Source organism: Apium graveolens, chromosome 10, assembly GCF_009905375.1.
Source record: "Apium graveolens cultivar Ventura chromosome 10, ASM990537v1, whole genome shotgun sequence".
NCBI classification, from domain to species: domain Eukaryota; kingdom Viridiplantae; phylum Streptophyta; class Magnoliopsida; order Apiales; family Apiaceae; genus Apium; species Apium graveolens.
Window position 1 is genome coordinate 212,965,001 of NC_133656.1, and position 13,452 is coordinate 212,978,452.

Consider the following 13,452-nt stretch of genomic DNA (forward strand, 5'->3'; position numbering starts at 1 on the left):
TTCCAAAGTGTTGATGGATCTTTAATAGTCAAATATTCAGTTTTCAATCTTCATCAAGGTGGTGGCGAAGAAATATCATGGCTTTTTCCTTATCTTGTTCGGAGGTTTTATTTCCCTCTTTTATATTGTCACTAAGGCCCATTGCACTAAGTTGAATTTCAGCAGCAAGAATCCATATCAAATAATTTTTTTCGGTGACATGAAGTGCATTGAATTCAAGTTTTGTAAGATTCGACATTTTGATTACTAAAAAGAAAGGATAATACACATTAATATCAAGTTAATGATATATCTTAATTTAGAAGTTATTCACCAAAATTTTATTTTTCACATGTATAATAAACATAATAAAAAAAATCAGAAACAATTCATGGCCATGAATTTATAATCATGCCCATGAATTTATGTTGTATCTCAAATTGGTTCTCTTTCGTGTGCATGATTCGTTAACACTTTTATAATAAGCACATTCGGTCAATATTTAAAAATATGCAAGAAAAACACATATGCATTAATATTTAAAAACGCATGATAATATAACGTGATGATGGTGCATTGAATTCAATCTAATGGTACATTGAATGCAATCTACTGTATAAAATGATTAATTATGATAAAGTCAAATCTGATCAGTTTCAAAGAATACCAATTTACTCTATGAAGATGATTTTATCTAAAAAAGTATAAAACACGAAAAATGTAGAAAATTCCGGGACATTTCCATAACGGTAAGGCTCGTTGAAAATGAACAAGTAACGAATTCAGAAAACAGATATTTGTGGACTGTAAAATCGGAATCAACTCATAATTACGATAGTATTTTGATATTTAAGACATTGAAATCGCATTATATGGTAATGGAATGTAATGACAAAAGGTAGATATCGAAAAGAGATTTTCAGAATGGTATGGCTTATAATATTTGAACTAATATTCAATTTAATATGAATTTTAGAAGTCACTGCATATCATCCTGAATCATACAATCAGATTACACAAAATGCAGATTTTGACGTACTTACAAGCAGATTTTGGAAAAACGCAAAGAATAAAGATTGTAGATAATCAAAAATCCTTTACAACGAGTATAAACTCAATAAATTTCGATGAATAATAAATCAGATACAAAATATACAAGAATCAGGCACATAACAAGCACATAAAGATCATCCAATTGCAACCGAAGCAAAATAAACTAAAAATAGTGTACTTACTTGGTGGACAAACTGAAATAACGTAAAATCCTTCTTCTTCTTGAATTTCCAACACTTATTTACACTTTGATGATCTCCTTTCAACACTTAAGTAAAACTGATCTCCTTATTTTATAAGCAAATCATGCTGATAACGTTTTATATATAATATATATAAGAGAGATTGAGAGAGAACTAGATTATAATAAAAAAGATCATCTTATTATTCTATATCATAAATAAAGTACAAGCAAGTCTTATACAGGCTAGTAGAATGGATGTTACAAGGAAAATGGAGATGCAAAGATTGCTAGTAATTAAGATAACCATATGAAAGGTTAAGAGTCATCTATTAATACATAACACAAAGTATATATACTAGGTTTCTGGATGCTGCAGACGTTATTCATTGTTATTTGTTGATTTTCTAGATCTTGGACTATTTATAATCTTGGGCCTCGCCTACAAGTAGGCATTTATATCTGAACTCCCAACTTTTATGGGCTTGGTGCGCATGTACATAATACTGAAATTGAATGGCTATTAATAACTTATTACTAAGGTTCTGTTTGACAAATTTTATAAGTAATAAGCCCAAAATAAGTTATTGACGAGTGTTTGTCGACACAACTTATAAGTTGAATTTACAACTTATAAGCTGATAAATTGAATGTTAATAACGACGTACTTTTTCTCATATTTTTGATTTTTTTTTTTCAATTTTAGTTTTAAAATATATTTTTTTAAATGTTAATCTAACTTAAAATCTAAGAATTAAGATAATTATATTTAAAAATTATTTATTTTAGTTCATTTAAATAAAAAATTCTGACTTATAAGTCAAATTATCCAAATACCTATATAACTTATAAGTATTTATTAACTTATTATCACTTATTTAATTTATGTCATAAGTTACTTATTTTAAAAATATTCAAAAGCTCAAGGTACTAACAAATTTAAAATATGAACCGAAGGAGCCCATTATCAACAAACAGTATGTGCCAATTCAACTCCCAACAAAGCTTCAAAACATTATTTTCCAATGACAAACCAACATTGCAACCCTGTCCCAGCTTAGTTCTCACCAGAACAACAATTCTATCTTAACCCTCAAGTATAAATTATTGAGGCATTAACAAGTTACAATACGGACAATTCAGGGTGGCAATCAGAGGGCTCTGCACTTGCATAATGTCAATTCCTACATGACCCGGTATTATATTTAATTATTTTTATTTATTTATTTTTAGATCCTGCAAGAGCCAGGTGTCCAAACTTGTTGGATTGTACACTCGTTGTAGATATGTTGTTTTTGACAGGGCCTCGTTAACCCACCCACGAGCCCAGTTTTCAGATAATCATCTTAATTACTACTTGTCCCGTTCTCCTGGTACTGGTCCTGACAAGCAATTGTTGTAGCCATCTATTAGCCGTAATTTATTCAGCAGATAAGTTTATTACTAAATTGTGAATTCAGGTTGCCATGTCATCTTTCCGCAATACACCACTTTGAAAATTATAGTAGATGGTTGATTGTTGGGGACCAGCTTCCTAGAATCATTTGACGTGAAAACAAATTATAGTAGATGGAGTAATTAATACTTTAAACGTTCTTCAATTACAAAAGATGATTATGTACAAATTACATAATTTGACAACTTTCTACAAAAATTTACGAAACCACGCTTTTCTCCTACTAATGCTCATCCACGTGTTCAGCAAAACTAAAAAGTCAAGTAATTGAAAGATAAAGAGAACCTTTGTTATATAAATTAACAGGATGTTAACTTCTCACCATCAAGGTTGTCATTCTTAGATTCTTAGCTCAATTATGTCGATGATCCAGCTAAAAATCAAAGTACGCCTTTGCAACATTTTGGATATATAGCATTACTGAATAACAAAAGAACTCACCTTCTTAATCTTCTCACCATCTGACCTTCCCCTCGCGCTTCCACTAGCCTCGACTTTGAACCACTACCCTGCACAACATGAAGTCTATCCTGAACTAGTTGAACAGTATCAACAGAATGTCGTGATTGCGCCAGCGGTCGGACCGGACTAGGAAAATCTCCAGCTGACCCTGTCCTTGAATTCGACAATATTTGATCCCTGAGACCCTTCACGGATTTATATCGCTGCAGGTCGTCTCCATATCCTTTTTGTTGATTATGCTTCTCAACCTCAAGAATTCTCTCATGATTGAGTGCATCTCCAGAGTTCTGCATGGTGTTGGTATGGCTTCCCCATTCAACTCCATCTGACACGCTTCTCTGAATAGATGTGATCTTCCTTGGAACGTCACCAGAGACAGAATTTCTGCCTCTCATTTTGTCATCAACTGAAACTCTTCTAGAATCATGAGTATTAGCAGACATATGGTTCCATTTAAAGCTCTTATTGTTGTTGTCCATGTTCAATTCTATAGAATGGAGGTCGCTTTCTCCAGAGTCCTCATCAGTATCGCTTTCATTGTCTACCTCTCCATCATCTTCTTTATCATCATTTTGATCAAAATCAAAGTTAGTCCTACTTAAGTAGGTGGGAATCTCATCATTGTTTCCGGGAGTCAAAGGACGAGTACCCTTTTTCTTAGTTTTCTTGGGTCTGAGAAAAGCTTCAAGTTGATTCCTCAGCTTGTCAACAACTGCATTTTTCTCTTCGAACTGGTGTTTAGCTTCTGAAAGTTTCATCTGAACCCTTTCCTCTCTCAACTTATCAGCTAACTGAAGCATCTCCCTTTCCCGTTCAACCTCTTCATGAGCTTTTGCAGACTCCCTCTTTAGAACTTCAACTTCAGCCCTATCTCCACCAATATCCGACGCTAATTCATCACACACTTGCTCCAGTATCTCTCTTGCTCTCTTCTCACTCTCTAGTTCTTTCACTGTTTTTAATAATAATGCTTTTGTGTCGGCTAGTTCCATTCCAAGCTTCTTGCTGAAACTCTCAGAACGACGTCTTAACTTCTTTTCTGTGTCAAGTTCACCAGCAATGGACTCGATAGCAGCCTCTACAGCGTGTTGCTGTTTATTCTTCCATGATGCCTTCTCTTTAGCAAAACACTTGACCATATAATTTATTTCATTTTGCTCTGAAAGCTGTTCCTTAATAAGCCTATTCACCTGAAGACGAGTTCTCTCAAGCTCAGAATGCAAGGCTGAGACAAGAGATGCAGTTGATGTAGGCGGGTCATTGTGAGACCAGATGCGGACAATTATTTTCAGTAACTCTCTAGATGTGGTCAAAGCATTACTTACATCCTTTAAACGGGTCCTGATACCAACTGAAGGCCCACCAGGAGTCTGGGCTTGAGATCTAGTTTCAATCTGCAATACAACAACAGAGTGAATAAGATGTGAATTTTAAGCTTACATTACAGTACAGATGAATGTAGTTGAAAATGAAAAGCTACACTTGAAAGATATATAAAAGGATTATGCCATGACCTCCATTAAACTTGCACTGCTACGAGAGTCCACGTGCCCAGCAGTTTCTTCTGAAAGTCTATGCCTCTGAGAAACTGAGGGTGTCCTCCTTTGAATGCTACCGGCTACAGACCTATCCATTCTCTGCATGTACAGGTCAGCTGTTTATAATTAGAATCTAAAACAGTCTGTTGTGTGAACACTCACTCCAGCACATGCATATAGACCTATCCCGGGCTATATACCAGCAAATGACTGGATTCTGATAACATATTACAATGCTTCGTTTGACATTCCGTTCAAATTACAAATTTGAGATATACACCAACACAGTAGAAGTATTCTTTTCAAACCGTGTATTAAGTTCAAAATATTTCTGGTTAAATCTAAAATGTCACCTCAGAACAGTAAATTTTATTGAAACCTTACCCCCTTCAACCTACTCAAAGAGGTATGAACAGCAATTCATCAAAAGCTGATAATCATAAGCATCACAAATTTATCAGAATCCACAACAACAGGTACACTAGTACAAAACTTTCAGTTCACACAAATATGTACAAGTCATTCTCGACATAATAAACAAACTCAACCCGAAGCTACATCTTAATCCATTGACAATAACCGAGTCAGGTTCGTGGCCGTATGTCGTGTCCAACATCGACACCCTTAGACATTGTTCCTAATTTCTACCAATTCTCTACCAACCATAACAACCTTAAAAAATAGAAACACATAAACCAACCAACATATATGTCAATTTATCCACCAAACCCCTAAATACCGCAATAGAAAAACAACAATAACAAATTAACAACTCACAATTACACATTACGCAACAAAACAACATAAATACACACACATACATAACAACAAAATGAGAGAAATAGGAAAAACCCACCTCAGAAACAGGACTATGTGATGGATCAGACAAATGAGGAGGCAAAGAACCCGAAACAACGGACCTCAATTTCTCTTTTTTCTTCAAAATCTTCATCTTTTCTTCCATAACTTTTGGCATTTCATTCATTTCCCAAAGTGTAGCAGCCAATTTTCTTGCAGAAACAGGCCTTGACTTACTACTCTCATACGTAGGTGACTCAACCACGCCTCCATTTCTCAACAACGACGTCGTTTTCCAAGTCGGAACCGGTGTACTGGATCTTGACCCGAGTCCTTTTCGGGTCTTATTACCCACCAAAATGGCCCGTTTAAATCGATAATTGTGAAGCTTAGATGATGTAGAAGAGGAAGATGAGCAACCCCTTTTTCTAATCTTGCAAGAATCGTGGATTAAATCTTCCATTACATGATTATGTCTTGACATTTGTGGTTTCTTGAATAAAGTTTGAATCTTTAGACACAAATAGTTGTGTAAGTGTGTAAAGATTGAGTTTTGAGTGGAGAATTCAAATGGTTTGTTTAGATCTGAGAATTGTGACGGGGGGATGAGAAAGTGATGAGAAGAATCCTAAGAAGCATAGGAAAGGTATGATCTTTGGTGAAAAAGATAAATACAGGTACAGTGTATGTATAGGTAGTACTTTAATATGAGAATGTAGATACAACGTTAGTTGTATTGTATGTAATGGTAATGGCCCATGGGTAATGAAGTAATGAGTGAGGGCACTGTAGAGTAGTAGTACAATATACGTTTGATGATGAGTTGGGGAAGTAGCAAAAAGGACGACGAGATAGGTGTTAATTGTCCTAATTTCATGTGAGCTGTCATAACCTTTTCTTTGTTTATTCAAGGTCTTTTTCTTTCTTCTTTTTTTGGAAAATTTATGTATTTATTTTAGGTTTAAATGTTTTATTTGCGAATAGGCTAGATTTATCATTGATTCTTACTTATCCTAAAAAAATTTTAGAACATCTTCTAAGCCTATAAATCATATTTGTTAAAAAAATTAATTTATCATGATTTTCTTAATCTTTTTAGAATATACCTTTACAATCTTTTCTTCCAAACAACTTTTAATGATTGTGTTCGTAAAAAAATAAATAAATAACAGTTGTAGAGCTGCAATGGTATAATTAAGTAAAATAAATAACAACTAAACTATCTATTATATATATAATGCAATAATATCTATATAATATTTATTTTATTTCATCATTCATTTGTTAAAAATTATTAATTATTTTTATAATTAATATGTGTATACATACATTAATACATGCATTAATGCATATATACTGTTATAGGGAGAATTTCGTATAATAGTGTTGTGGAGGTTGATGGGTGGAACAAGGATTAAGGACGGTATTTGAAGGCGGATGAAGGTTGTTTGTGGTGGTGGCTGAGCTTGACTCCTCAAGAAAGAATAGGGTTTTTATTATTCTCTATCAAGTATTGACTCATGTCTCATATAAGTGCTTACGTACCCTATTTATAAGGATCAAATTTCACGTAGTTTTTGGGGAACAAGTCACATAGGCTAGGGTTAGGGTTCTTCAATCTGTGCAGCCCAAGCCCATGATAAAGTCAGGCCTTCAGCCAATTAGTCACGTAAATTTCGACCGGCTCCACACGCTTCCTACAATTTCGCGGCATCTCCACATTTCTTCCCGTGATTATAGGAACAACCTGTGTCGGCTCCGAAATCTACGAGCAACCCAGTCATGTATGAGTCACTTTCCATGTTGCACACAAAGTCCTTTAATGCGGGTCGGCCTGGTGACCTCGGCCTGCACCGCCTTCCTTTTCAATTAATAAATACAATATTTCTTTCGTTTTCATAAGATGTGGGCTCATGGGCCCAGCCCGTGTGTTATCACCCGAGCTCAGCCCGCGTGTGGTCACCTGAGCCCAGCCCGCGTGTTGTCGCCTGAGCCCAGCCCACGTGTAGGCACCCAGATAACAAGTGTGAACCCATCTTACATGTGTGAGCCCAGCTCATAAGTGATAGCCCAACTCTCATGTGAGAGCCCATCGGCTCACTCATCATGAGCCCAGCTCGCATCGCTGGCCCAAGTCACATTAATCCACGATTCTAACTCACACACGAGAGCCCAACTATTCAATATTCCCATGGGGACCTGTTTAGGGTCCATGACCGAAAGGGGGCATAACACATACACACAATAAATATATACATACATATATATAAATTAATACATGCATCTATACATATATATACATATATACATACATGTGCGCATACATGCATACACATACATGCATACACATACATGCATAGATACATACTCCAACATAATGAAATGATCAAATATTATATTAAATAATATAAAATAAAAAATAAAACAAATTACTTATACATATACGTACGATTTATACTTCACTATTAATAATTATGTGATATATATCATGTACTCCCACCGTCTCATGGGTTATTAACATCGTCAAAGGGGTTTTGTTGAGCAAAATAATTCATATGACAATTATACTTGTGCATTAATATATATATATATTATTTAATTCATTTATTAAAAATTATCAACTGTATAATTAATATGTGCATACATACGTACAATAAATATATAAATAAATAAATATATATATTAATATAGGGATATACACACTCACACATACTCGTATATTCTTAATTGTCATCAATCTAAACTCGTCCTCCAACATAATGAAATGGCAAAATATTATATTAAATTCAATTTAAATTAAAACTAAAATAAAATAAATTATTTACACACATATGTACGATTTATATTACATTATTTATTATTTTATGACATATATATCATATACTCCTACCGTCCCATGGGTTGTTAACATCGTTGTTAGACATATAGATTAAAAAAATGAATTATGTTGAAAAAAAATTAAGAAAGCGGGGGCAAATTTTGGAGCCATTATAAAGTTAATATGCTATTTTAGGAAATGTTAACAATCTGTTGGAACATCCCAAAATAGAAAGTTATTCGGACGGAGAGTATCATATGTAGGGGTGTTCATGGGTTCGTCAACCCGATCAAACCGACCCAGCCCAACCCTCTTTTAGGCCGATTAAATCATTTTAAAAAAACTCGATTCATGGTTGGGTTAAAAAAAATTCAAACCGTATTAAATGGGTTGGGTACGGGTTCAAGATTTTTTCGGCTAACCCAACCTAACTCAACCCGATTTAACTTAAGCCTCATTCGATAATTTAAATATAATCTATATATTATATGTAATTGTACATTATATAATACAAATATTTTCATTTATAGTTACATATCGTGTATGTGTATATGATTTACGACATGAGGCTTAAGTAAACTTATGTCATATGGTGAGTAAACTTATGGTACAGTAAATCATATGTCATTCGGTATATATCATTTGGTGAGTAAACTTATGGTACTGACGTCAATTGCCTATATAGTATGACTCATCAATCACATTTCTAACACATAAACGCGTTAAATAATTAATAAACAAATTAGTAATTATTTTATATTTAAAGTGATTGATATACATCAGGAAGACATAATCACTTGTATTTATTTATTTTCTAAGCATTAACTTATTAAAAATACCATTTAATTATGAAGTGACGAAAAATATATATACTAACATAATTTATTACTTTTTGCGAATGTATAGTTGTAAAAATAGCTTAATCACTCGTGCTCATATGCATAAATATATAAATTATTCATTCATTAGGTAATAACATAAAATATATCATCAGTTTAAATTAGCATAATTTAGAGTATACACGTACATTGCACGGGATATAGTATACAACTAGTTTAGATAATAAAATATTAAAAATACATTACTTGTTACAAATTAGCTGGTCCTTTCTGTTAGGTCACACACACTGTAAAGGGGGTTGAATACAATGTTTAGCACAATCAAATCGATTATAAGAACTCAAGTAATAGAAAATAGATTTTATTCAACACAATAAATTTTGTTACAATATGGAATTGTCCTCTCTCAGTGATGAACAAATTATCACGAGAGCTGCTAGAGTTATAAAAAATAATAACTTCGATAATCGTAACACTTATAGTGTAAACTCTATGCCTGTGTTTATATACTACACAATTACAAGATAAATTCTAATTGATATGGAATATAATTCTGTTTCCTAAAATATATCAACCAGTTATCTTTTCTTCCAAGTATTCTATTCTTCATATAATTTCTTCTTTATGCATATTTATTTCTGTCTTAGTCTCGATCTTCTTTCCTTTCAATCAGCCGCATGCCTTATCTAAAAGTCATCTTAAGTCCTGATATTATCTCCTGATAAATATCTCCTGATAAATATCTTCTGATCACTTAAGTTCTGATAACTTAAGTTCTGATATTTTAAGTTATGTCTTTAGTATAAGTGTTGATTTCCAGTTAAGTACTGATTTGTCCTGTTAGGTAAGATCTGAAAACTAAACACAAACCATATTACACATGACATTATCAAATATATCTAACAATCTCCCCCAACTTGTAAATTAGCATAATATACAAGTTCAACAGATATTTGATGATGTCAAAAACATTAAGTACAAATGCATGAGAATTTGACTAGATAACTACAACTTACAGTCCTTTCAGCTTTACCATCTTTAACTTCTGATAACAGCTTCAGTCTGTATACACTTCAGAATTTAAGCAGTTGTAGATCTTTGACTTGGCTTCAATTTCAATTTCTGATCTCTTTGATATCAGGAGTTGTCCTGAGATAGTTCTTCAACAAACATCTCTCAGCATATTCAAGTTCATTAACCATCCTCCTTTTAGAATTTATCAATTCATTTGTATCTTCTCCAGTTTGAAAAATAGCTGCTCTGAGATCATTTATCTTAGCTTTTCTTATCTCCTGATCTAGTCTAATCAGATATGCCTTGTCAGACTCTAAATTGAATTTCACAGCTTTATAACCCAGAAAAGTAGTTATAATCTTAGCAGAGTTAGGCTTCATTTCGACCATATCACCCTTGTGATCTCTGTACTTGGGACAGTATGTGCTGTCAGACTTTACAGAATAAAGCTTCTTATGTCTTTGAATTTGAGACTTTAAATATCCTGCAGCACTATCTGTTAATCTGTCTTTCACTTGAAGTAGGAATATTCTAACTCTGATAGTGATATGAATGTTTCTGTGACTATTCAATCCAATGAGGATAACCGTGCTAGATGCTGAACTAGTAGTCTTTAATATACTAAAGATCCCATGTTTGAAGTAATTGTTTATATGAAAATCTTTTAACACAAGCAAATTCTGATATTGAGCTTAGTTAAGTTTACTTTGTGTATCTTATTACTAAGTTAAAAACTAGAATAGTGTTTCTTATCTGTTAAGTTCTGATGTTAGTAAATCTGGTGGATGAACTAAGTGTTGATAAGCCTCACTTATCAAAAAAGAAAGAAAAGAAAAGAAATAAAAATCAGGTACTCCTTTGAGATCTAGAGTATAAATGTGGAAGGGAAGACCCAAGTGCATTGCTGGTATTAAGTAATATGCATTAGAAAAACAAAATAAAAATTTTCTTGGTGACTTTTCACACTCTATGATTACTGGAGAATACTCTGATAACAACATAAATTCTGATAAGCAGTCGTGACTCACTTACACTGAGAAACCACTGTAAAATAGAATTTCAAAAGATGCATAAAATGAGCACAAAACAGTTGAGGTGGACTCATGCATGAACTCATTCTAAAGTAGACTTCAGAATAATGACAGATTTTGAGCAAAATTCTTAGTTATGCCTTATTTCTAAGATGTACTGAAGTGAATCGGACTTTACTCTTTGTCTAATCTTTAGCTTAATGCACACACTTACACTCCATATGAATGATGAAAATTGATGTGATGATCAATGTTGTTTTAGATGAACAGTCTATGTGTCAGATTGCATAAATTCTGAGGGCAAGTTCTGAGGGCAAGTTATGATGATTAAGTTCTGATGAAACCATATCAGTATTTGTGTGAACAATTACATGAATACACATTCACTTTTCGAGTTAAGGAGCCATATTCTGATGACTTTTAAATCCTGATAATAATCAAGTTCTGATGCTGACGTGACAGTATTTATTTACTTGGTTTATTTTTGGTCATTATTTGAATGATAATATATTTACAGAATATTGGTTAATGTGAGATAAAACAGTCATAATCATTATGGGTTAGTGGTTAGCGTGTATGTCTTGAAAATCTGCATGCGCACAATATTTATTATCATATCCCGTGCCCATTAACTCTGGCTTTAGATCTTTTACTGACTGTTATTATTACACTTCAGTCTAGGGAGTCGAGGGATCATTATTTTTACTTGTAATGTTTAACCAATCCTTGCGTCCCTTGGTATTCTATTGGCTATTTAAACCAACCATTCATTCCAGCCAAAATATCTTTCATTTTCTCACAAACTCACTCTCTTTTTATTCATACCAACAAAAATGGTCTGTTTCAAAATGTTCCCGAGCTATGAAACCTTTCATATCGAGTTGAGTTGTGATGAATGGCAATAGGAGTGGCATGTCACCGCCATTCCTGACGAGCTTTGGAACTCAGTTCCACAAGAGGTTCACACAGAACTCTTGTTCTTATCAATGGAGTATCATCTCCATCTTGATAGGTTGGAAGAGGAAAGGAGAGAAGCTCTCCATCAGCAAGAACAGATCATCCGTCCTGCAGTGCTCTTCGTCAGCATCAGAAGAAGTTAGTCGTTAGGTCTTCTTAGACTAGGACTAAGGCTGTTGATGTAAGGAATCGTAGAATAGGACTATCTTGTAATTTTTGCATGTAACTGCTTAATTTCATCAAATGTAATCATCTGATATATCAATGAAATTTTCTTTAATTGCAAGATTTGTTCTTTGTTTCTCAAATTATGTGACTGTGCATGTTTACTTGAAATTTATTAATCTTTACTTCATCGACTTTCAATTTTATTTTGTGATGAATGTGTTGATTAAATTCTGTTGATTTGAGGAAACAACTGAGGAACAGGTTCCAATATCAGAACCTGTTGTTTTAGAAGCCGAGAAGGTTTCTTCTCAGAAAGATACTGTAACTGGGAGTTTTAGGCTCCTCAAAAGGCTTAGAAAGTTAAATTCTGATGGTAAAGCTCCTACAGTGTCTCCACCTTTGAAGAAGTTAAAGAAACAGAGAGCTCACAGGGACATAGTTTAGTCAGATTCAGATGTAGTGGAAGCAACTAAGGAAGGGGATCAGGAATCTCTGATCTCAACAGAACCTATTGTTATTAAATCATTTCCTTATACACAACATGAAACCGCTCAAGTTAAAATACCTACACCTCCTATGTCACCTATAGTTAATCCAGTACATTCTAAAGAACCAGGTACAAGTGCTGAAATTGATATTCATAACTTGATTGTGCCTGAGGTTTTGTACTTGGAAGCTCCACCAATTCAACTCACTCCACTAACAACATCAATTTTGGATGTTGATCAGAACCTGGCTGTAGATCAGAATTTAGAGGATGATGTTGAAGCCTCTATAGCCTCACATACTGTTGTTTTACCAGAGGATGCTAATACTGCAGGATCTACAAGTTCTGATGCTGCCAATGAAGAAATTACTGGTGAAGCTGCTGCCAATTTAGATGCTGATGCAGCTGGTCCATCAGGACATGCACCTCAACAAACTGTTCATAAAGATGATTTAGTGAAGAAGTTTGTTACAGGGGAAGTACCAGTACCTTGGAGTGAAACTCCTAGAGGGAAAGAGTGGACTAAGGAATGGAACACAATTAGTTTTATTTCTTCTGAAAAGATTCTTACTGAGCATCTTGCAAAAGCTGATGAAATGCTGATAAATGATGATTTCAATGCACAGCTGCGAGTTACTGCATTGAGTACAAGGCACCTTCAAGGTCAACAC

The 13,452-nt window shown here is 33.8% G+C and overlaps 1 protein-coding gene across 1 annotated transcript; it reads right to left on the reverse strand.

The window, feature by feature from the left end:
- Positions 1-2,779: 2,779 nt before the first annotated feature.
- LOC141692249 (uncharacterized) lies at positions 2,780-6,352 on the reverse strand. The gene is made up of 3 exons (XM_074496988.1): positions 5,526-6,352; positions 4,646-4,768; positions 2,780-4,525 (listed from the first exon to the last, which is right to left on the reverse strand). The coding sequence occupies exons 1-3, from the start codon at positions 5,949-5,951 to the stop codon at positions 3,107-3,109; spliced, it is 1,968 nt and encodes a 655-aa protein (XP_074353089.1). The 5' UTR covers positions 5,952-6,352; the 3' UTR covers positions 2,780-3,106.
- Between the last annotated feature and the right edge of the window lie 7,100 nt (positions 6,353-13,452).

Excerpts from the sequence above, each read along its gene's own strand:
- LOC141692249 (XM_074496988.1), bottom strand. The coding sequence starts at position 5,951 with ATGTCAAGACATAATCATGTAATGGAAGATTTAATCCACGATTCTTGC. Across the intron at positions 4,769-5,525 it reads CACATAGTCCTGTTTCTGAG|AGAATGGATAGGTCTGTAGC; the intron begins GTGGGTTTTTCC and ends CTGTACATGCAG. Across the intron at positions 4,526-4,645 it reads GCAGTGCAAGTTTAATGGAG|ATTGAAACTAGATCTCAAGC; the intron begins GTCATGGCATAA and ends GTTGTATTGCAG.